This window comes from Chiloscyllium plagiosum, unplaced genomic scaffold (assembly GCF_037043375.1).
Source record: "Chiloscyllium plagiosum isolate Xiang-an unplaced genomic scaffold, Cpla_swu_hap1 HiC_scaffold_4, whole genome shotgun sequence".
Classification (NCBI taxonomy): Eukaryota; Metazoa; Chordata; class Chondrichthyes; order Orectolobiformes; family Hemiscylliidae; genus Chiloscyllium; species Chiloscyllium plagiosum.
In genome coordinates this window covers 81,507,466-81,533,746 of record NW_028270142.1, presented here as the reverse complement: position 1 = coordinate 81,533,746, position 26,281 = coordinate 81,507,466, and the positions used below count along the sequence as shown (strand labels likewise).

At 36.8% G+C, this 26,281-nt stretch overlaps 1 protein-coding gene across 3 annotated transcripts in view; it reads right to left on the bottom strand.

The window, feature by feature from the left end:
* Window positions 1-235: 235 nt before the first annotated feature.
* LOC122549088 (peroxidasin homolog) overlaps window positions 236-26,281 on the bottom strand; it is a 589,463-nt gene continuing 563,417 nt past the window's right edge. Inside the window, exons 19-25 of one of the 3 annotated variants that reach the window (XM_087986415.1) lie at window positions 25,061-25,269; window positions 21,704-21,814; window positions 20,359-20,457; window positions 16,463-16,592; window positions 14,670-14,793; window positions 7,002-7,115; window positions 236-3,193 (exon numbers count right to left, since the gene is read on the bottom strand). In XM_087986415.1, coding sequence (XP_087842541.1) covers window positions 3,068-3,193; window positions 7,002-7,115; window positions 14,670-14,793; window positions 16,463-16,592; window positions 20,359-20,457; window positions 21,704-21,814; window positions 25,061-25,269 — 913 coding nt within the window. In that variant the 3' untranslated portion in view covers window positions 236-3,067. The remainder of the gene's footprint in view (window positions 3,194-7,001; window positions 7,116-14,669; window positions 14,794-16,462; window positions 16,593-20,358; window positions 20,458-21,703; window positions 21,815-25,060; window positions 25,270-26,281) is intronic. The other 2 variants (XM_043688312.2, XM_043688313.2) reach the window with 2 other exon arrangements.

Genomic DNA, 26,281 nt, shown 5'->3' with positions numbered 1-26,281 from the left:
AAACATTGGGTGGTGCTTGGAATATGTTGGCATCTGGACACTCATATTTCTAGTATCACCATCACAGGTAGTGCAAATAATTACTTATCTTAGTGATATCATAAGTTGTTGAGGTAAAGGTTTTCACCTTTACTTGTAACAATAATATGCTATATTTGAATGCAATATTAAAAAAAAAGGCAAGTCAATCAAAAGTTGCTCATTTCTAAATAATTCCAAGAAAATACCACAGCAGTCACACTTCAAAACCTTTTAATGGTCTCTATTTTGCTGACTACAGACATAAATGTTTTCATTGAAACATATTCAGTTCATTTTCAGACAGAAACTCATAGTATTATTCTATCATTATAAAACATCACCAGAAACTTGTAGGACATGTTACTGTACACAGTCATAACTAGTACGCAGAGGACATTTTTCATTACATTAAAAGAAATTATTTTTGCAAGTGTTTTGCCACTGGCATATGCCACTGAAATGAAATGGCACAGATTAACCCTCTCATGCACTGAAATTCTTTTCGAACTTGCACGTGTTAACTGTCAAAACGGGGAAAAGTACAGATGTTATTGCACAAGTTAACAGGATAGAAAGAAACCACTCAGCTGAACATGGACATACTTGTCCTCCCACCCTACTTCATCTATTGCCCAATTCTTCTCCACCATGTCCATTTCGTTTCTCCTTAAATACACCATGGAGGGGAAACCTAAGTTACAGGGATTACCGTCATAGAAGCAGAGAAGGCTAAATTGCAAATTAATGATACATAGCAGTTATGCTTAGCAGGCACACTCTCATTTCTAGCATATTGTGGACACAAGTCCCATTTTGAATACTTAAACATGAAAAAGGACATATAAGATCCATGCCACAGTCTCAAAAAAGAGAAAAGGATTTCTCCCGAGTGTCTTAGCCACTATTTATCCATTCATCAACATCAAATGTCAAAGCAAAAAAAATGTTTTTAATACTGTTCATATATATGAACAAGGCTTTAACTTTAAAAATGCATTTGAAAATATAAACACCATGTGCTCTAACGGGGCCACAGCAATGCCTAATAAAGTTTTTTTAATATCTAGATTTTTATTTGGATGCGTGCTTTAAAAATTATAAATAAAATTACGAATTAAAATACAATCACATCAGAATATATAAAGATGATTACAATTTCCAACATAATTTCGCCATAATGAATGTACAAAAAAATTGAACTTCATGTATTATTGCTGATACCAAACATACATGAATGCAAAAAATTGTTGAAGCACCAAGGGTCTCGGGTACCAATCTACCCATAAAAAGTGTAATGTTTTAAAACAAGAGCTATTTTTCAAGAAAGAAATGTACTATTCTGTAGCTGTAAATTTCACATATGTGCAGTACTATAGTCAAGGCATATATAGGTATGTAAATGATTCTTAAAGCTTGCGAAATAGAAGAAGAATAGTAATTTATATTTAAATGACATTTCAAATACTCATTGCCCAAAAGTCTAAAATTCCAATTACTTTGCTAACAAGCTTTAAAACGAACATTTCAAGTGTTACATCAGATCATTGGTACTATATGTGTATTGTTACAAATCTTTATATAAAATTAGAAAAGAATAATACAATCCAACAATGATCCAATTTTGAGGCATAATTATCAGCACCATATTTGTGCACAACACATCCCTGGCTTTGAAAAGGTGTGAGGTACATTTGGTAGAATGAAGAAAATGGGTCTTTACACAATCACCATCATGGCTACTGACGTTCTCTTGAACAGTATAATGAACACAGTTGGAATTTACCAAATGGTTAGTCTTTGGATAGTGTGTGTGAAGACAACATAATCACTTCTCAGTGAACATTACCTTAATATTTATCACTGCTTCAAAAAAAAATAAATTAATTAAAATGCAAATCATAACTGCAGTATATAAGTAATGAGTTTTAAAATGATAAAGGTACCTTGACAATGTGATAAATAGCAATGCTTTTCAAATAAATTCCAGCACCTTCATGCCAGAGTAAAATATGTTGATACCAGAAATCTGAAAAAGAATAATGCTGGAGGCACTCAGCAGAACATACAGCAGCGGTGAAGGGATTGCTACTCAGGTTGGCTTTAAGATTTTTTTTTTAGTGATATTGCAAACATCCTGAAGAGGTTGCATCTTATTGAATGATTGGCACTGGGTTTTGTGAAAACTATATTTAGGTTTTATAATTACTGCTGAACAAAAGTTCTGTTCCTAAAAACTAATGTTACATTTGTGAAACATTAAATTTCTCCAATATATTAACAACAGATGTTAAGAATAATACCTTGTTTATATTTTTGCTTCTGACTTAATTCAATGAATATTTTCCAATCATTTATTTTGAGTTTTAAAATTTAAATTAAAAGTGAAAGACCCTGCATTTTATTTCCTGATTTGCTCTCTGTGAGAATGTGTCAATCTGACTGACTACTTATTCTGTTTCTTGGCATCAGCATTGTCAAAGGCCTAGAGGTTCTCTTGGTTTATAGCACCAATTTCAAATCAACATTGGGAAAAGGAAAGTTCCCAGTGCTACAAAGATTGCTAGGTATTTGTGGGTAGCTTTTTCATGGACCAATAGGAGCACTGTTATTTCACCACTAACTGCAAAATCAGATCAACATTTCAGGTTTTCATCAGAACCACATATATTCATCAAATTGTAAAGTTAACTTCAATTCCCTTTCCACAGAAGCTGCTTGGCCTGCTGAGTACTCAGAACATTTTCTGTTTTTTATTTTTGCAAAAGGTTTACAGAGAGAGTAGTTTAATATTTAAACTGCAAATAGTTTTAACTCCATAAATTTGTTACTGAGGGCTGATTTAACACTGATGAAACTGATCTTTTCTTTAAAATGAGACATTGCTTAAAGTGAGAAAATGGACTAGTGCAGAGTGCCAGCAATGGTCAACATAAGACCAGAAAGTTCGTTCTCTCCCTGTCTTTGTTATCCAGACATCAGTAGACATTGCAAGAGGCTGAGAAACACATTTTTTTCCCCTCCAAGTACTGCATTCTTTTATCCAGAACTATGCAAAAGGTTCAATTTTACTTGCTGACTTCACGCAGACAGGACAACACCTCCCTTTCTTTTTGGTAGATTTGGAGCACTTGAGAGGAGGACATTTTTCCACATAGCAAGTCACCTGTCCATTCTAGAAAGAAAGAATCAACAGAACTGTTAAAATTCCCTGCCAGTTGTATAAAAAGTCACCAACCACTGGACATTTTTGTGGGAAAACAGCATTTCAATCATAAGGTTTAGTCATAAATTCTCATTTTGCAAACACGATTCAAATGGACATCTACTCATAATTACTTTTTGCCATATTTAGAGTCATAGAGTCCTACAACATGGAGACAGGCCCTTTGGCCCAAACTGGTCCAAGCCGATTAAAATGTCCATCTTGCAGAAGGATCTAGACAGTTTGGGAGAGTGGTCCAGGAAATGGCTGATGGAATTCAATGTGAGCAAATGCGAGGTCTTGCACTTTGGAAAAAAGAATACAAGCATGGACTACTTTCTAAACGGTAAGAAAATTCATAAAGCCAAAGTACAAAGGGATCTGGGAGTGCTAGTCAAGGATTCTCTAAAGGTAAACATGCAGGATGAGTTCGTGATTAAGAAAGCGAATGCAATGTTGTCATTTATCTCAAGAGGGTTGGAATATAAAAGCACCGTTGTGCTACTGAGACTTTTTAAAGCTCTGTTTAGGCCACATTTGGAGTACTGTGTCCAGTTTTGGTCCCCATACCTCAGGAAGGACATACTGGCACTGGAGTGTGTCCAGCGGAGATTCACACAGATGATCCATGGAATGGTAGGTCTAACATATGAGGAATGGCTGAGGATCCTGGGATTGTATTCATTGGAGTTTAGAAGATTAAGGGGAGATCTAATAGAAACTTACAAGATAATACATGGCTTGGAAAGGGTGGACGCTAGGAAATTGTTTCCGTTAGGCGAGGAGACTAGGACCCGTGGACGCAGCATTAGAATTAGAGGGGGTAAATTCAGAACAGAAATGCGGAGACATTTCTTCAGCCAGAGAGTGGTGGGCCTGTGGAATTCATTGCCGCAGAGTGCAGTGGAGGCCGGGACGCTAAATGTCTTCAAGGCAGAGATTGATAAATTCTTGATGTCACAAGGAATTAAGGGCTACGGGGAGAATGCGGGTAAGTAGAGTTGAAATGCCCATCAGCCATGATTGAATGGCGGAGTGGACTCGATGGGCCGAATGGCCTTACTTCCACTCCTATGTCTTATGATCTTATGGTCTTAAGCTAACCTCATTTCCCTGCACTTGGCCCATATCCTTCTGAACCTTTCCTATCCATGTATTTGTCCAAATGCCTTTAAAATGTTGTTAATGTACCCACATCAACAACTTATGCTGGCAACTCATTCCATATGCCTTCCATACTCTGTGTAAAACAGTTGCCCCTCAGCTTCTCTTTTATTCATTCCACTCTAACCTGATGCCCTCTAATCCATGATTCCCCAAATCTGGGAAAAAGACTGAGTACATTCACCATATCCATGTCTCTCATAACCCTATACATGTCTATAACATCCCCCTCAGTCTCCTATGTGCTAAAGAAAGATGTCCTAGCTTGTCTAACCTCTCCCAATAACTCAGACCACTGAGTCTTGGCAACATCCTTGCAAATTTCTTCTGCATTCTTTTCAATTTAAGAAAATCCTTCCTCTAGCAAGGTGACCAAAACTGAACACAATATTCCAAGTGCGGCCTCACCAACATCGTGTATAACTGCAACATAACTTCCCAACCTCTATACTCAATGCCGTGACTGACAAAGGCCAGTGTGCCAAAAGCCTTTGCCAATGCCCTGTCTACCTGTGACTCACTTTCAAAGAACCGTGCACCTGAACTCCAAAGTCACTCTGTTCTACTATGCTCCTTAAAGCCCTATCATTCACCATGAAACTCCTACCTTGATTTGACTTTCTAAAATGCAAGACCTCACACTTATCTATATTAAACACCAATTGCCATTTCTCAACCTACTTCCCCAGCTGATCAAAATCCTGCTGCAGATCTGAAGATCTTCCTCACTGTCCACAATACTGCCTATTTTAGTATCATCTGCAAACTTACTAATCATACCTTGTACATTCTCATCCAAAACATTGAAATAGATAACAAACAGAAGTGGGTCCAGCACCGACTCGAGGCACTCCATCAGTCACAAGCCTCCAGTCAAATAAGCATCCTTCCACTACTGATTGGCTTCCTACCATCAAGCCAATTGTGTATCCAATTTGCCCACTTCCTGTGGATTCTACCTTTCAGAGCAGGCAATCATGTGGAACCTTACCAAAGGCCTTTCTAGTTAACTGTTTATGGAATCTGAAATATTCACTGAGCTAATTCTTTATGGATTAATTTCAAAGGGGTATGTTCCCTTGTCTCTGGAGATTATATAATTGTGCAAGCATTCTTGAATGAATGTCATTGATACCAATAGTCAAATCATGAGCAATTTATAATTGCTGACTGCCTGTTTCTAAAATTTTTAATTCTAAAATTAAAAAAAAAAATTGTTTTATGGGAATGAAATTCAGTTTTCCAAACTCAGGACATGTTAATCCAACTTTCTGATATGCCTGCAAGTGACCAATTCTTAACATTTGCAACTTCAGACCTTATGTCATTTTAAGACTTCTAATTCATTGCCAGAGAAGACTGTGGAGGCCAGGTCATTGAGTATATTTATGACTGATATAGATAGGCTCTTGAGTATCAAGGGGATCAAGGGTTACAGGGAGAAAGGGGGAGAATGGGGTTGAGAAATTTATCAGTCGTCATGATTGAGTGGCAGAACAGACTTGATGGGCTTAATTGCCTAATTTCTGCTCCTATATCTTAAGGTCTTATGGTTTAAGTACAGGTGAATGGGATATGAGCCAGTTAGTGCTAACAAGTTGTAAGACTGATATTCAGTTCATAAAAGAACATGTTGGTGGTCATTGAACAAAAGAAGTTCAAACTGCTGTTGATCTCAATGTGGGAGTCAGATATCCTGATATGGATTGTAGCTCTGGCAGCACTCAGGATCACACTTGGAAGTAGCCACCCATGGGTGAAGTTGTTCCTCCAAGCATACTATGCTTGGAAAGGATGTAGCAGAATTTCACTAGAATTGTAAATTGAGGAGATGGCTATCCTGCTCACCATGCAACATCATGTAAATGGAAAATGGAATTTAAAAATTGGCCTGGAAAGAATGTAGCTGTAAGGAAAATCTCTACATTAAGTCAGTGGGGCTAGATTAGGTCATGGTGCGACTGGAATGGTACTGGCTCCAGCAAGGTCGGATCAGGCTCGGGACTGTGGTTGCATCTAGTGGGGCTAAGTGTGTCAAGAGTGAAGTTGAAACTTTATTGCTGGAACAGCACAGCAGGTCAGGCAGCATCCAGGGAACAGGAGATTTGACGTTTCGGGCACAGGCCCTTCTTCAGGAAACGTCGAATCTCCTGTTCACTGGATGCTGCCTGACCTGCTGTGCTGTTCCAGCAATAAAGTTTCAACTTTGATCTTGAGCATCTGCAGACCTCACTTTCTCCTCTAAGTGTGTCAAGAGTCAGGCAAAGTTGTAGTCGGGGATTCAGTCATAAGTTGGCATGCAGTTTAATTATTCAGGATTCAGAGCAGTTTCTTGAACCCACTCATGCTGGGTGATTGTTAAAAGAGTCAGACTCCTCTAAATTCTGCGACATTAATGGGCTTTATTGTACAGAAATTACCAAATAGAATCTTCAATTTCAGAGGCAATTTCCACAAAATAAACTGCACTAGAATTTAAATTGTCCTGACATGACACTCCAGTCAACACTGCTCCAAAGACCTTCTGGCCATCAGTATTACAAGCCTGTGAGTTGTTTGTGTGTAAAATACTCTGCATGAGACAACTGAACATCACCTACAACTTTATACATACTTTACAGTAACAAGTAGTACAGCCTTCCTTTCTCCAATGATCATTTTCATTCCTGTGATTTCCCTTTTCATCCATGCAGCCATTCTTTTTCAGGCGTGATTCAAGTTGATCGATCTTTAAGGAGAGAGTTGTGAGACATATGCATGATATAAGATAATTGGAACTAATTGAATAGTAATTACTCATTATTGTATACATATCAGAAATGATTAATACAATAAAAATTATTGATAATTGTAATCCTCACATATCACCTAAGTGGGTTTCCTCCGGGTGCTCCGGTTTCCTCCCACAGTCCAAAAGATGTGCAGGGTCAGGTGAATTGGCCATGCTAAATTGCCCGTAGTGTTAGGTAAGGGGTAAATGTAGGGGTACGGGTGGGTTTCGCTTCGGCGGGTCGGTGTGGACTTGTTGGGCCGAAGGGCCTGTTTCCACACTGTAATGTAATGTAATCTAATCTAATCTAATCTATATCTGGTTTACTTTAAAAGAACAGCAGTACTGCAAGGATATAATTTCTGGAACAGTGAGACTAAGAAGTTTCACTGGTTCTTTAGTTTTTCTTTCAGATTAACAAAGGAACTTCTGGTTTGCTTAGTTTTGATGTGTTGCTGTGTATAGGATCGGACCTACAGATAATATACAAGAAAATGTCACAACATTGGGATCCTCAGTGTATTGTAAACCAATCTTTTTTGATTGCTTTCAGCATTATAGAGGCAATTTTCAATTCAATTCGCCTTCCCAACAGTGCCAATTCTCTCCCTACCCTTTACACATTCCTTTTGAATAATCACACCCACAGAATCACAGAATTGTTTAAGTACAGAACGAGGCAGCTTGATTATCATGTCTGTGTTGGATTTCCAAATGAGCAATGCACCAAGTGCCATTCTCTCACCTTCTCCCTTTTCAGACAATAACCTAATTCCCTTTCGAACGATTTGATTGAACTCAGTTCCACACTATTGGACAGAAAAGTGCAGATCTTCACAATTTACTGTGTGAAAATGATTCTCATGCCCACTTCTTATTTTCTCAATTAGCTTATCCTTTCATTTGTAATCCATTCACCAGTTGTAATAAATTTTCCCTATCTACTCTCTCACCAGGTCATAATATTTTTGAATATCTCTATCATTTGCCTAATTTCTTCAATTTGCCTATGGCACTAAAGTTCCTCATCTCTGTGGCCATTCTTTACTACATCCTCTCTAATGCCTTATCATCCTTCCCAAATTATGACAGAACTGGATGCAATAGATAAGTTGTTTTATGCAAGCCCAATGTAATGTATCTGCTCTTGTACTGTATGTCTTTTTTAAAATAAAGTCTAGGATATTATACATTTTATTAACTACTCTCTCAAATTGTTTTGCAAGCATTAAAGACTTATGATATACCTATAATGAGGTCTTGCATTCTATTTGGAATTGTACCCTTTATGTTCTAATCTCAACTCTGTGCTCTGCCAAAATAAATCACTTCACACTTTTCTCTGTTAATGTTTTTTGATGAAACATTTGGAACTTGAAATAGAGGAAGATGTGGCACATTGGGGATATATCACTGGACTAGTAATGCAGGGTCTCAGATTAATGCTCTATGAACACAGGTTCAAATTTCACCACAGCAGCTAGAATTGAAAGCTAGTCTCACAATGGTGATCATGATAACTATTGTCACAGGGGGAACAACACATGTGATTTACTACAGACCAATAGAAACATAATTGGCTCTGAAATGACCTACCAAGCCTCTCAATTGAAAGGCAATGAGTGATAGGCAATAAATGTTTCTCTCATCAGAGACCTCCACATCGCATGAAAGAGTTGAACAAGGAATTGCTACAATACAGGTGTTTGACAAAGCACCTTACAAAAAGTTATGTCAAGAGATAAGAGCCCTTGGTGTTGAGGCTAATATATTGGTGGGGATAGAGAATTAAAGTAGAAAAGTTAGAGATGGAGGGAGGAACTTCAGAGCCTGGGTCCTTGGCAACTCCATTAGTGACTTGATCATAATCTAAAGTAGTATTTCAGTGAAGCACTGTGTAGTGATGAAGCAATCCTTCAGATAAGATGTCAAACCAAGGATCCATTGATTTATTCTGGTAGCTCAATCAAAGATAACACACACTATTTAGATGTGAAATGCTTTCTTATCTTATCTTCACTATAGTGAAAACCAGCACAGGCAAGAGAAGGATGAATTAACATGGGAAAGGGATAGAGAATGCGAGAAAATCAGATAAGAATAGAGGTTACAAAAATAATAAAAGGACAAAACTTAATGCATTTATTTGAATGCATTAGCATTTGAAACAAAATAGATTAACTAATAGAACAAATTCAGGAAATTAAGTCTAATCTAATGGCTATCACTGGAACATGACTGCTGGACATCCTAAATTTTAATCTGAGTATTAAAGGGGATGTGACTTTGAAGAGGGACAGGGAGCTAGGAAAACATGGAGGACTGGATTCATTAATTATGGATGATATTAGGACAATAGAGAGAGGAATGATGTATATTGGAGCAGTCTAGATAAAGAGGAGGAATGATGAAATCAAAAAGGTCACTTGTAGGAGGTCCATACAAGCCCCTAACTAAAATTACATGTTAGGTCAGGTTATCAAAAAAAAATGCAAGCTTGTCAAAAGTTACAACTATTATCATGGGGAATTTTAACCTACACAGACTGGGAAATAAGATTGGTAAAAGCAGTCTAGATGAGGAATTCACTGAAAGTTTTTGTCTATTTTCTTAGATCAGGATGTTATGGTCCCATTTAAACGGCAGGTTATACGAGACATGGTTTTGACCAACAAGATAGGATTAATTACTGACCTCATATTGGAAGTGTTCTTAGATAGCAGTGGTCATAACATAATCGAATTTTACACACTGATTTAGGTTCAAATCTGTGGCTCGATGACGACTATTTTGAATTTGAACCAACACAATTATCAGGGAATAAAAAACAAAGTTAGGGAAATTGAATTGGCAATTTAGGTTAATAGAGATGCACTGGCAAACATTTAAGGAGCTATTACAAACATGTACATTTCAACGAATACCAAAAATTCTAAGGAATGAACTCACCATCTGTGATTAATTAAAAATGTCAAAGATATTATCACACAAAGAAAAGACATAAAATTGTGCAAAGATAGGTGGCAGATTAGAAGACTGGACAGAATATAATTAAAAAGTAAAGAATTACTAAATGATTAGAATGGAAGCAAAATAATTGGAGTACAAGAGAAAGGAAATCAACAATATCAAAACAGACAGGAATAGCTTCTTCAGATATTCAAAAAAGTTAACAAAGTAGGTGTTGGCCCTATAACAAGGAAGGCTGGAGAACGAATAATGGAGGATAAAGACATGGTGGACAAATTGCTGTGTACTCTCACAAGAAACTCTACAAGTAACACCCCAGAAATAGCAGTAAATTGAGAATTGAAAGGAAGGGAGGAACTTAAGATAACTGCAATTAAAAAGGTGAATATTGTGTGTAGTGCTGGTTACTAGACTTACAGAAGGATGTTAATGCATTGGAAACAATTCAGAAAGGATATACCAGATCTGCTGAGTTTTTCCAGCACTTTGCATTTTCCTTACAGGACAAGCATTTAGAAAGTTGTTTGCCTCAAGTGGAAAGGTTAGGTAGACTTCGCCTGAATTCTCTGGAGTTTAGAAGAATCAGAGGAGACTTCATCGAAATGCATAAATCCTTAAGGACTTGACCGGGCAGATGTAGAAAAGACGTATTCTTGTGTGGGAGAATCCAAACTAGGGGCCATAATTTAAAAATAAAGTTTCTCCATTTAAGACAGGGAATGAGGAAAAACATTTTCTCTCAGAGGTTGAGTGTTTTTGGAATGTCATTACTGTTGCAGTACCTTCAGTTTTAAGGCAGATTTAGATAGATGCTTAATTACCACAGGTTGCAAGATTATCATGGTATGCAGGAATGGAGAGTTGAGGTTCATGTCAGATATTCTATGATCTTATTGAATAGTAGAGCAGATCAAAGAACTGATTAGTTTACTCTTGTTCCTTGTTGGTATGTTTGCATGTAGACTAACTTGTTATTTATCTCATTGGGTTTCATGAGATTGTCCTATATTTGGTTATATCAAAGTCACTTTCCTTCAGAGTAAGTTATTGTGCATGTAGAGGACTTTGAGAATTTTCAGAAACAGCACTGTATATTATAATGTTCTGAAAATACAAACTCAGAGGAATAAGAGTTAAGGCTTTTGACTGGCACTTCATTTAAAACAGAGAGAAATAACATTGATCATAAAAAACCTTTTTAACATTTAACAATGGAAATGGTTGCCTAGATTATGCTAATTACAACAGCATGCATTGCATTGAAGTTTAACCATTTCAAGAGTCCACTAACCAAAACATTACAGTAGCGGTAAAGAAACAGTTGTGTGTTTTTATTGTAAATATTATCTTAACAAAAAAGGCCATTTTGAATACGATCAGGAAGGTTAAAAAAAAAGCTTAATATTGACAGACTTTTTTTAGTTTTATAGTATAGAAAACAGTTTTTGCTATTAAACTACTACCTAATTAGTTGAACCAAAATGATTTGTTTTATTGCACTACAGATGGATCAGCGTATTTTATGATTTCTGGCATATTCTATCCAGACAATGTGATGGAACAATTAAAAAGCTAATAAAACACAGGGATATTCAGCCAAAAGAGTGTAAGTACTAGTTACTAAGGTTATGCGTAACGCTGCACAATGCAACAGTCTACCACATTTTGTGTATTGCTGAAATTTCTGGTTTCCATGCAGCGAAAGGGATGTCCGTGTAAGAAGGAAGTGCTTCGATGTGAAGGCAGAAACGAGCAAAATGAATTATCCTATTTCTTGATAGTGGAAAAGGCAATACTAAACTGAAACAGCTTAGACAGGAGATTAAGTGACAATGAATTAAATCTCTGAGCTTAAAAAAATACTTCAGTTCACTATTATTTAAAAGTTAGGCTAACTTGTGGAACCAGCCAGTGGTAACCCAATGAAATTTAAAATTTGTATCTTTAAGGGAATAGTGATGAATTTGAGTGTAAAATATCAGGCAGGGTAGTTGATAGAGTTAACAATTACGAGTGTTAGGTATTGAATGGACCAGTTCCAGTGGCTAAACGACATTTTCTTCACCCTCACTTCTGAAGATGTTACTTCGATGCCAAATGGTTAGAAATGTTATTGAGAAAATTTTAACCAGTCTCACTAACGTAGCATAAATGTCTTCAGACAATTATAATAATTGTTACATATTTTCTTATTAATGCAATTTATTATGAGAAAAGGAAACATTACTCTGAAAAAAATAGTAAATTTTGGATTAACCCACTATGTATAGCAGAACAGTGGTTTGACACCATTAACATACTTATTTCAGGATACTTAAAGTTTATAGAAAGAGGAAATCTTTTAAAACATGAAGTAGGACACAATTTTTTAAATTCACTCATGGAACATGGGCAGCACTGGTTGGTCTAGCATTTATTACTCGTTCCTAGTTATCCTGAAGAAGATGGTGGTGAGTTGTATTCTTGAATTGCTGCATTCTATGTGCTGTAGGTAGACCCACAACACCATTAGGGAGATGGTTTCATTTTGACTCAGGTACTGAAGGAACAGCAATATATTTTCAAGTCAGGATGATGAGTGGCTTTCAGGAGATGATTTGGAAGCAAAGTTCTCCTGGGATCAGTGTTGAGACCCTTGCAGTTTAAGTTATTTAGACTTGAATGTAAGAGGGTTGATCAGTAAGTTGGTACGTGATATGAAAATTGGTAGATGGTGTACAGTTAAGAGGGTTACGGGAGGATGTATGACAGGTTAGGTGTGCTTAGCAGTGGCAAATGGAATTCAATTAGTATGAGGTAATGCACTTTGACAGAACAAACAAGGGAACAGTAGGCCTCTGTGAAGAACAGAGAATTAGAAGGATTTTGGTATGCATGCCCATTGGTTCCTTAAGGTAGCAGGAGTGGCAGATAATGTAGTTAAGACGACATATTTGCCCTTATTAGCCAAGGCTTAGAGTTTAAGAGCAGGAGGAGAGGCTGTGAGAACCTTGAAACCTTCAGTTCATAGGTACATGTGCCCTTTTTGTTGTTGCTTAAAGACAAAATGTAAAGTCACTATAGGCTTACCAGGGAGAGTGATGACTAGTGGTGGTTTAACTTGAGGGTCACCACACCTCAGCGGAGGGGAAAATGTTGAGTGGAGTCAGTTATTGTAACAGTGCAGGAACTGAATCCACACTGTTGGTGTTTCATTGCATCACAAACTAGCTATCCAGTCAAACGAGGTACCTGCCGCACGCCGCACCCCCCTCCCCCCGCTAGACCCAGACGAGAGGAGTTACCTTTTACTTGCATCATTGAGTCTACATGAAGGATGTATGTTGCTAATTCAAGAACTGCAGCCGAGAGTCATACCTACAGTATGAGAGCCAGTTTATTTGGTTTTCTGTTCCTGCTTTTTCTACTCATTTATTCATTAGTGTCACCAATTATTGCATTAATTCCTTAACATAGAAGCATTCAGTGTTTAGACTGGAGGTGACACATATGGCATAATTACTGGACACTGAATATGGAGGGAATATAAATCCATGCTGTTCAAGAGTACTGGAGTTAAGAAAAAATTGTGAAGCCATGAATAACACCCACAATGTTTGGGCATCTTACCATTCATAAAATAACCTCAAGCTCTCACCCATTGCTCATGTAGAAATGATTAATTCTTGCTTTGGCAAACAATGCATACGTCATCTGTTTATACAATGATGCAACGGAGATTTTTGTAATATCTCCTGTGATTGTGAAAGAATTCAGAAATCATAGCACAGAAACCAACTGTTCAGTCCAACCAGCTTGGAATAACCTCTACGCAAATACTTAAGACAGTTGCTAACTTCACTGCATCAGAAGCTCCATAGGTGCTCTGGGATCAAACTGAGGGTCCTCCTGCATTTTATTACAAAACACTTCAGTGCTTTCATGGGGAACTGCACTGTTTATTTGTCAGGGACAGATAATTCCTTCATGGTCATGAAGTTATTGTCAGAACAGCAGCTTGTAGAAGAGTACCTCCAAAACATTTTCTCACTTCAGCCTCATTTTGAGGCTGGAAATTTGTCTGAGAACTGTCATAGTAGGTGGGGGAATCTCAAAGAGCAGGGTGCTTGTTAGAAGTGGAGCACATCAGTTATCACATCAAATGCTGTCTACATAGCCTACCTTTGGATTGAGCAACCGACGAGGAACATTGTCATGGCAGCAATTGTTGCCCAGATTTCACAACCTCAACATTCACTTCTGGCTCCAACCCAATTTTGGGAAGCCCTGAAGTAGAAACTTGACTTCTGCACTCTCTCTCTCAGAACAAAAAGTAATTTTTCTAGGTTCATTTGCTAACATTATATTTAGCTTCTTGTTCTCTGTAATTAGAAATTATATTGTGGTTTTTCATTTAGAACATTATTAATTTCTTAAACAGTAAATGTTGCAAATGTTAATTACCAGACTACCGTAATCAATGAATGAATTTAAAGGTAGATAGGTAGTTTGCCAGAAAGTTTCTCTTTCTTTTATTAATATTATTTAGATTATTTTTCAAACCTGGGTCCGAAGGGAAGTGATGGTCTTTTGCACATCTGCCACAAAGCCATTGAAATCCTGAGGAGTCTTGTCATTAGTGGGAAAAACTGTTGAATTCAAAAATTTACTGAAGTCTTGCTTGTACCTGGTATTCATTAAAAAAAAGTCAATCTTTTAACATTCAAAGAATCAATTATTGTCAGTAACAGATGAAGTGGGTACACTATATTCTGTAAATTCTTAAAACAATCTGGGCTTTTTGAAAGATTTGTCTGATGGATTAATAAATTAGAAAGCTTTCCCTGAAAAAACTCCAAACTAAATAATTACAATTTTTTAAAAAGATTGACCTTTCTCAAACTAACAAAACAACTTCTTTTTTCCCTTACAACTGATGGTTCAGTTATTTTCCTCACCCGTTTCTTTGTTTCAGAAGGAGATTCTGAAAATTCCTGAAGGACTTTATGCTGTTATAAACATAGGTCCCAACAGTCCTACAATGTCCATGGATCTGAATGGAAATGATTAATTATTTGGAACATCCAAATTCAGCCTTATTTTAACTCACATGACATCCCTAAATAATGATCGTCCAATAAGCTAGCTTTCTGTTGTGCTTGCGGTAAGATGCTCAGGTCAACTATCACATCCCCTTGATTCCTAGAAATCTTTCAACTTCATTCCAAGATAATGGGCAGCCAGTGAGACTCCCTCAAGTTGCTGACTTACAAGAAAGGTAACTGTACATTTTGCCAACTGGGCCCTTCTGATGGCAGCAACAGGCTTCTCCTTTGAATCAAGGACCCTGGGACCAGAATTCCTGTCTAATAAGTGTACTTAGTAGTACCAACAGGGAACCTGTTGCTGGATTAATATCAGTGGCAGTAGGGTTTTGACCCTCAAGTATGTATTCATTGCCCACTTATGGACTTCAATTGATGGTCGGGCAGGAAAGTCATGCAGAGGCTAAGGACTCAATTTCAATGAAGGCAGATAGGTTATGGGGTCCCTAGCTACTATCCTCTCACCAATTAAATGCCCACCCCCCCCCCCCCATCCACAAACCTGCCACCAGGAGGGCACAATATTCCAGCCTGTGTTTGCAACATTTATCTTCTCATGTGGAGTATTTTATACTTGTCTGCATTAAATGTCATCTCTTATAAATATTTTGCCATTGACTGCTATTTCTGAGTGGACTCCTCCAAACTGATTGTCCTTCTCAGTGTGGTATCATTTGCAAATTTTATACTTTTACTTTAAGTTTGTGTACGAACAAATTAGAAACAATAGTAGACTCTCCAATAGGACTTTATCTTCTGTTTTTGAGAAATACTGACAAAGACTTCCCTGAGTAGTTATTGTTTTACAATCTTCAGCTAAGTTCTTATTCAATATTGGTATTTACCATGATTTCCTAATCAACTTTCATATGGAATCTATTTATGTTAGTTACAGTTTATGCCTCACTCCAATGCCCTGTACCAATAAAGGTTTTCAGCATTATGATAACTTAGTGTTGCTAACAAAAATGCACTTTGCAGTTCATCACAAAAACAAAGTCATTGCATTGATGTGAAAATAATACAAAATGCCAATTTAGAAGGCACAAAGTTTGCCATCTTGCAAATGGCTTATGGTGACCTTTCACATGAGTATATGCTGATAACAGACTGTTTGATTGTATTTGACCGTTTGATCATATTTGGTTCAAACTACATTGTGGAATCTGGCCACTGAATGGTACTTAATGTTAAATTGATTGTCTCCCTTCAAATACCATCTCTCAGTACCTCCATCCAAAGGCTACGTACCTTCCTTGCTGTGCAACAGATGCGATTGTAGAATCTCTTGTATGCTTATCCTCTGGATAACTGAACTCTGGTGAACGTTTACTACGGAATTGGTGTGAAAATACATTAGACTGTTCCCTTGCTCTACAATCTGCAAAAATAAAAGGATTCATTTTGAAGCACTGCAAGACATCTGTCATCACCAGCCATATGTTTGCATCTCCATACCAGGAATCACCATGAAAATCACAATTCTACATCTCTTTTGTACTGTCATGAATATCACATTGCTACATTTGGACTAAGCAAATATTTCACACAAACTTACAGTTTTATGCAAAGATCACTTCACACTTGTTTTACTGGGCTTTAAGTGTAGCAAATATGTGATACACTTTGGAAATCAAGCAGATTTCTTTCCATAGCAGAAATTCTGAAATGCATTGATATGCAGTTTTCATTTTAGAAATGGTACATAGAGTCCAAAGCAAACAGAAATTCATCCATATCACAGGGAATTTCCTTGGAGTTTCTCCAACTCTGCTAACACAACTTTACCAGGAATGTGGTGGGAACTTCAACACTGGATAAAGGAGTTTCCACTGTACTTTCAGTAAAGATGCAATGTAGAGTGGGAACAGCTGTAAAGAAATTCTGGGTTTGCATAGAGGCCAGCAGAGAATAGGAAATACTGCAATTGTGGAAGAAAATTTTAGTCCTTTTAAAAATGAAAGATGAGCAAATCTAATTAACTGTTCCATGCAAAGAAAAGTTTCTACCAGTCTCTCAGGGTTAACAAGTCCTCAAATCCTCCAGCTTGTAGAGTAAACAAAAATATAAAACAGATCTTACTACAGCATATTTTCTAAATCTGACAGTATGCAACTGTCATTTACCATTCAAGTAAACTGTCCAGTTATATGACAACTTAAAAAATCACATGGAAGGTTTTCTGCTTTGCTGGATGTGATGCAGTCAGCTTTGCACCTAACTGAAATCCTGCTTGTTGACACAGGAGGAACATCCCTTGTTCAGCCCCAGTATTCTAGTCTTGATGAGCTTCTAGAAGGAAGTGAAGACTTTGGATAGAATGGAGAAGACACCTACAAGAATAGTTCTGCCAGAGACTGGAATTTCAGTTCATGAAGATAGAGTGGAGAAGTTAGGATTTTTTTTGGGAAGAGAAGGCTGGGAGGAGATCTGAAACAGGTATTCAGAATAATGAAGAGCCTGTATAGAACAAGTGGGAATGCATTTAAAGTAGTTGGCAAAAGCAAAGAGGGAAACTATTTTCATAGAGTGAGATAGAGGCAAGTTCAGTTGAGGCATTCACCTTATGACTGTTTGAAAAGTTACAATGTGAAAGATTACAAGAAGCAGAAGGCTAGCATTAATTGAAATGCTCCTTGGAAAAGTAGGCACAATGGTCAAAAGGCCTCTCCTAATCTATTCCTGATGAAGGGGTTTTGCCCGAAACATCGATTTTCCTGCTTCTTGGATGATGCCTGACCTGCTCTGCTTTTCCAGCACCACTCTAATCCAAAAAAGGCCTCTCCTGCACAGTAATATTCTGTGAGTCAGTTCTGAAGGAAGCAAGTGTGCCAACATCTCTGGGGTGTTGCAAAGGCAGCTCAGAATACAAAGAATTTTGAAAATAATTACTAATCTGATGCCTGATTACATTTAATTCAGAATGCATTCCTTCCTATCCACTAAAGCAATGCCAATGCTTGCAGAAAATTGGTGGTGATCCAGCCACTCTTGTGGTGGCTAATAATGGAAAGAATGCAATGGGATGTCACCATGCCAATACGTACGACTACGTTTGAGCAGTTTTATCCAATGATAAATAATTGTTCAAGGGACAGGTACCATAATTCATGAAAATCTGCTGGTTAATTCTGATATTTTTTCAAATAATTATTTCAGATTGCATAAAACCTACAATCAGTGTAGTCACGCAGTGTGCTGCCTGACTTCTTGAAATTCTGTTTTTGTGAAACTGCAAGTCAAATGAGAGTTGAAAAACTGATGGACTGCAGGAGTTGGTGATTGCAAGTATTACTAAATTAGAATGATTTTACATTTTGATTTGCAGGCAAATATCTATACAAGACCAACTTGAGGAAGGCATTGACACAAGAGGAGACATACCTACAATTTTAAGGAAGGTCTGTTTGGACTCAGGTGGTTCCATATTAAGAGATCCATGAGTGGAATGTTGAAATCAAACCTACTGACTGTAGCAGACTGAGTAATCGGATACGTGAATCAAGCAATTTTATAGTACTCTGGAACACTTTGGTCAGGTTACGAACAAGTCTGGCCTACTAATGAAACCTGAGGATAAGCATTGGGATTCTTCTCAGTTGTCTCCCAAAACTCTACAATAAGTGCTCGACAATGACATCTGCAAATTCAGTATATCATTCTATTCCCATAATATTAGTTTTCAGCTTTGATTGTACAAATTTCACTCTTCTGGAGAATTAGAAAAGGTAATTTATTGATAAGTAGAAGATGGCAAATGTCAGAGTTGCCTTTTTGCAGCATTTAAGAAGGAATCTTTATCATCCTCTAGACTCTGAAAGTTTAATAGGTTAAAACAGCACTTTCTAAATTAGTGATGGACATGTAGAGGGTAATGGAAAAAGCTTTGGCAGACTGAAAGAAAAGGAACAAGTTACAATCAGTGTAGTAGCTGGCAGTAAGTCAAGCCACAAAAGAATTGTGATTAATACCTAATGCTTGTAGCCACAGACCCTAATTTTCTTGTTACTGTGTGTCCCTCTACACCTATATCATCACAGCCTTTCCCTTTGTTTTTTTTTCTTACACTTTTCTCTCTGTATTTCCTTCAACTTATTATATCTCTAACTTTTTTCCAGTAATAACCAACCTCTAAGTTAGTCAACCTTGAACCTTAATTTGTTTCTCTCTCCACAGCTGTTATTGGATCTGGTGAGTATTTTGAATATACTCTGTTAGAATTTTAATGATATGAAAGACAATGCGAGAATAAAATTAATTTCAGAAGTCAATCTTAAATGAAAATCTGCAACAATGCAATATATAAATGGAAACAGCCTTAGCAAACAGCACACACAAGATGAATTCAACAGTGACAGACAGACAGCAGCAGATTGAGACATGCACTTTAGTGAAATGGTGTAATGTAACTGTTCTTTTTTAACTGTAGCTTCAATAGTAAGTATATCTTGTTGCAGGTATTTTACTTATGCCTGTATTGTAATTAGATGAAACAGATTTCAAATCATCTTTAAACTGTTTATTTCTAATCAAAATATTCAACTTCATCAGTTTCTGAATGCACCGTATATGATCATTACTCTTTTGAAGTATTTAACATTAACTTTTATGTTTATCTACTCTCCACTAAAAGCACTCAAGATGTTTTCACAACAATTAAATGAAATCTGGACTACATCAGCCTAAGCTTCTTTTATGTTCTTGGATTTTTCCTTGTTCATTTACATGTTAATATGTATCAATGCTGTGAGCAAAAGAAACATCATTGGAATTATGATCAATTTACATTTCAGAGTTTCTTTTAAAAAAGGCTGTTATTTCCTAGCCTATTCTAGAGTGCAAAAGATTGTTCACAATTTACTCTTTGCCAACAGCAGTTAAAATTTATATTATTTTCACCAGATATCGACAGATTTTTTTTTTGTCTTTTCAAAAGGTTGTGGATGCATTCCAAAGTAACTATGAAAACATATATTTTAGTATGGTCTGCATTCAAGTAGATCTTTGATTACCACATCAACGATGTCTGACATGAGAACTCAAATGCTTCTGGATGGTATTGTTCTTATACCTTTGCATTTGTTCCCTTTGATAAAAATGCATGAATTTTGAAATTTGTTTGTGTTCATGTTTTTAAAAAGACTCGCCTCGATTAACAGGTTTTGAAACTGTCTCCTCGAGATAAGTCACCAGCCTAGACAGTCTTATGAGTTGCTGACGCATATGGTAAAAGGGCTCCCGCAAACCTGGAAGTGCAAATGAGGCACATGAACTGCACTGTATACAATTAGCAATCAAAGGAAAAAAAAAATTACATTACTATATTCGGCTTGAAAATATGTAGAAATATCTTAACATTCATTTGTGCTTGCTTGTTTGATCTTAATGTATCTTGAAATACAAGGATTTTTTTTTACTCAAATGATAAAAATGAATACTGGCTATTGAATTTCAAAGCATTCATTTCACTGAGGGAGTACTGCTTAAACAATAGAAACTTCAAGAATTTAACTATTGCAACTTTCAGACGTCATTTAAAGTTTGAGGCAAAATTATTGCCTTTGTAGATCCTGATATTTGTATGTTATTTATGATATAGTGGCGTTATAATTTCTTTGAGTTCTCCTGATCGCTTAGTATGACTTTGATGGAAATACTGCAGAAATGGACAATGAGACTGGCAAGTATCTTGCAGAAAATCCATATAACGGAGTTTAATTTTTATATCAGTTACAGTGACAAGAGCCAGGTTTTACTCATTCTCAGTTAAACAGTTACCTCGCCAAATATATTTACAGATTAAACCCCTTAAGAATGTGGCATTACTAGAAAACTTTCATCAGGAAACAGCCTTTTTACTCATTCATATGTAAATATAATTTCCAAAGTAAACCAATGTTTATTGCTCATTCTTAGTTGCTGTGAAATAATGGTTGTTGGACTACTTACATTCGTGCAATTTATTTTTTTCACATTAAATTCCTTCAAAATGTCCTTCCAAAACCACTTTGATATTGGCCTAGAATCATACATAGGCCAGATCAAGTAAAAATGGCAGATTTATAAGAAAGTGTGCAGGCACAATTTGGTAATGTGAACAACACCAAAATTCTGCTTCAGCATTACAGCACCACATGAATGATATGCTGCTAGGAGGACAACGTGTTGGCAATTTTTACTGACAGAGTTTTGGGATAAATTGGAAAATTGTCAGTTGATGGAAGTCTAATGGGGACAATTTGTGTAATGTATGAATGACCACCTTCTTAGTTCACAGCCCAATTGATGAAGGTAAAAGTTGGCTCGGAGAGGTATGGTAGATTGTAACAATAATAACAGAAAAATACTTTGGATCTCAATTTTAACATGTTTTATTATATATCCTTGGTGTGTTGATGTTATATTTTTAACTCAACAAAGCACACTGACAATCCAAATCACCTCCCTACTCTATAAACTTTGAAGTAGTTGAAAATTTTTACAGAAACTCGCCTCTCTTCTTGTAATTACGAACACGGTGGTAGATGCGATTGTAGCGCTGGATGAGCAGTGATGTACGATTGTGTAATTCACGAACATTAGATACAAGACCTGAAAGAAGAGCTTATAACAAACACATAAGGTAACAGATGGACATACTTCAGGAGAAACAGAGAGAAATTGTGATTTTTTTTGTTACAAGAGCACAACAGACAAAACAAAAAGAGGTACATAAAATAGATATGTAAATACAAGACAAAGCATACACTTGAACAAATATAAGATATCAATTGTCACAAAAATACAGGCATGGTAGAATTTTAGCAAAGTAAGCAAAATTATTAAAATAACCCAGCTAAACAGTATAAAAGGGGGAAATCAATTTGAAGAACTGTTCATCATATTTGTTGGAATGTTAAAAACAGTTCATGAGATCTCAGTTTTCATAAAGTATTAACAATCTTCAGAAATAGGTTTTGTCTGTCATTTCTAATTTCTTCATTGTACTCTGAGGAAGTTACGTACTTGCTAGTCCAGAATTTACATTCTTAATTTTACTTTAGGGGATTATGATTAATAACTTTAATTAATAATACAAATAATTTCAAATGGGGTGAATTTCCTATTCTTTTTTGAAATGTTACTTTCTTGTTCTCTCTGACATTATACTTTTCCATGTTTATATTTCTCTTCATATTCAACAATGAAATGGTTTCTTGGCTGACCTCCTTATGGGCGGCACGGTGGCACAGTGGTTAGCACTGCTGCCTCACAGCGCCTGAGACCCGGGTTCAATTCCCGCCTCAGGCGACTGACTGTGTGGAGTTTGCACGTTCTCCCCATGTCTGCGTGGGTTTCCTCCGGGTGCTCCGGTTTCCTCCCACAGTCCAAAGATGTGCAGGGTCAGGTGAATTGGCCATGACAAATTGCCCGTAGTGTTAGGCAAGGGTAAATGTAGGGGTATGGGTGGGTTTCGCTTCGGCGGGTCGGTGTGGACTTGTTGGGCCGAAGGGCCTGTTTCCACACTGTAATGTAATCTAAAAATCTAAAACACAATCTAATCCCTAACTCAGTTTATAAATTGAAACACACAATAAGTTTGGTTCACCTCTGTGCTCATTAATTTAATCTGTATGCAGATCTAGCGATGTAATATTTAAGAACTCTCATCCTCTTGTTCACATCTCTTCATAAACTTATTCCTATCATCACTCTAAAATTTTTTTTCAATTTGCCTTTCTGCCTGACATCCACTTCCTTTGCCAAGCCGTAGTTGGCCAGAATTTTAGGCATTGAGGCCCTATGATCTAGAATATTTTCCTTAAAGCTCACCACCTTTCTAATTCTCTTCTCATCTTTAAAACAGTTCAGAAAATTACTTACTTGACTAATCATTTCTAATATCTGCTTCATTACAATTTGGGATACAGGTATATCTGATCTTCCTAAAATATATCTTGGATTCTGATGTATTATCCAGGGTTCCATTATAATTTGCTGCTAATTCAGGAAATTAAACAGATATATTCCCATACATTAGACATTTCAAAATGATACATTTTAATCTTAGTAATTTGAAACTCAGGGCTTGGTTTTACCAGTCTTTTGGAAATGGGTGTGTGTAAATGTCCTAACCTGGATCCACGTTCTGGATGTTTTTGACAAAGAAGGACTGGAAACCATACTGGTGTAAATCATCATTAATTGATGATTTACCCTCCTTACATAGTTCAGCAGAGCCTTGTAAGAATCTTCTTCCCTTGAGTCCAAGATTCATGTGATCTGACATCATTTGATATCACAGATGGTACACTCTATTCACATACAGCTATTATTCCTTCAAGCTACAGCTTCCCCCTAGTTTATTCTATTCCCAGGATCCTCAGTAAACCATTAGCAGACGTTATCCACATGTTTAAATAACATAACCAGATTTTGTGATTTTGACAGAGGAGATGTGAATACCATAATGTGCAAGCTGACTATTTACATTGTTACAGCAACATGGTTCAACACCTTCCTCCTTTGGGTTCTAGTTTAATATCACAGAATTACTATGGTGCAGAAGAAGGCTTTTCAGTTCATTGTCTCTTTACCAATTTTGTGAGCATTTTAAACTTAGTGCCAATATCCTGTCTTTTCCTATAACCCTGCACATTGTTTCTTTTAAAAGAAACAAATCTAATACCTTTTCAAATGCCTCAACCAAACCTGCCTCCATCAAATATCCAAATAATACATTCCTTACCCTAATCACTTATGAGAATTTTTTTCACATGTGACATCACTGGTGATGTACACTGGCTATTAACAAAACAGCCTTTATGCTAAAACTAGAAGGTAGAATTGTTGATAATACGAAGGGAAAGGTATGGTGAGTGGAACCCTTGACATATCACCATCAAATTGACACAAACATCAGTACCTTGACTACCTACTGGGTAGCTAATTGAATCAATTAATTGTCCAATTGAATGACACCTCCTACACCTGTCAACATTAAATTGGCATCAGGAAAGTGTTCTATTGCTTGAGAAACTAATAGGTAAATCATTTTCTCAGCAGGTTCTTGTTGTTGGGTGGAAGAATCCTACCTGAATAGCTATTCTATTGATTAGAAGAGGCATCCTGGTGGCAATTACCATCCCTGTGGTGGAAGGGATACATGGATGGATGTGGATGTAGGTTTGCTTGCTAAGCTGGAAGGTTCATTTCCAGATGTTTCATCACCCTACTAGGTAACATCTTCAGTAAGCCTCCGGATGAAGCATTGCTGATGATTCCTGCTTTCTAATTCCTGGGTCTCTTTGGGTTGGTGACGTCCTTTCTGTGGTGATGTCATTTCCTATTCTTTTTCTCAGGGGTGGTAAATGGGGTCCAAGTCAATGTGTTTGTTGATAGAGTTCTGGTTGGAATGAAATAGGATACATCCCCAACTCCAGGTCCATATCGCTTATACATACACCTGCACACATGCACACACCCTGCCCTGCACCGCTCAATCCCTACCCCCAATCTCCCCATTGCCAGCATCAGCCACCTTGGTTGAAGACTAGTTATATTTACCGAGCTATGTTTCAGGATTATGCTTTTGAAAAGTCGAATAAGTACCAGCAACATGATTGGTGAGTTATTGTTCAATCTCTATTTGAGGAAATCTGAAGGATGTTGTGGCCTAGGTTCCGAGGAAGGGTAAAATAAAATCTCAGGATGTATAAATAAAACTCTGTGATATTAGGCAGTATTCCTTAGAAAAGTAAAAGTGATTTCTTCTCCTGTTCTACACAACATTGATCTAAAACGTAATGGAAATGAATCACAGGTTAGAAGCAGTACCTGTTACTTTAATTTATACTGGATTGAACTGACCTTCACAACAATCTTGCCATAATCGCAAATCTATTCTTGGAATTTCATCACAGGTTACATATCCTTGAGGATATTCTGCTTTTAAAAAGACATCCTTCTGGACCTGCTGAATATCATCACCATTGTCACAGAGCACACTTGCTAGAGAACTTTGCTTCAGTTGTGTTACTTGAGCTGGGGCAAATACTCCTGGATTCTCAAACCAGAACCTAGGATGACACATAAAAAGATGCATGTGGCTTTGAGCGTTATTTAATTTCAAAATGAAACATAATATTCACTCAAATTAAATATTATTTAACTCCAAAACAACAATATGTAATGTTAAATGCAACGGTTTATCAGAGCTTGCTTCATTCTAAATCATTCTGTTAATTTTCAATGGCCTGAAGAGCCTTTTTCAATATTGTAGGCCTCCAGTAACTGAAGACCTTGATCCCTATTCATTCAATACGACAATAGCATTTTGGAGTCCTCTACTGAAATCTGACTCATGAAAATCATTTTTAAGAGAATAAAACACATTAAAGATAAATGTAATCTGGATATTACCTCATACAAATTACATACATTGGAATAAGGGGAGGGGGAAGAAGGTGGTGATTTAGGTGTGAAATATTGACCGTTATCCATAATTTTCTCTTGATAGATTTCAGTTTCTACTTGTTATATAAAGTTCACAAAATAATGTCTGTACTCTGCCAATATTTCCAGGTTTAGCTAGTGCTACACCTAACATGAACAACTAAAATGGCAATCCTGATAATAAAAAATTTAAAATATAACCTAAGGATAAGTCTTGAAGATGCCAAACGACGTCTTGGTGCCTATTCCATCTGGCAAATGGTTCCATTTTAGGTTTGTCTTTGAGAAGCAAGATGACTGATATACTGTCTTGGAAATAAAACATCTTTCCAGTTCATGTGGATGGATATCACATGTTTGGTCATTGGTAGAGCACGTACACTTGTTTCTGTCAATTACTCACCCAGAAATCAGCCTGATTGATAGGCTTGCTTTCAGTCAGGCAGATAACATGAAGGAACTGGCTGCAGTACCAAACATATCCACTATCTAGGGCTGTGGATCAATTGAAATCCTGACCCTTGTGGCTTTTGTACGATAAGGCTAATAAGTGGGGACAGACAGACAAGCTCTTTTCCCTGCCCCATAAACCGTGCTGTTAAAAATAATTCAACTGCCTTTCATCAATTCAACAAA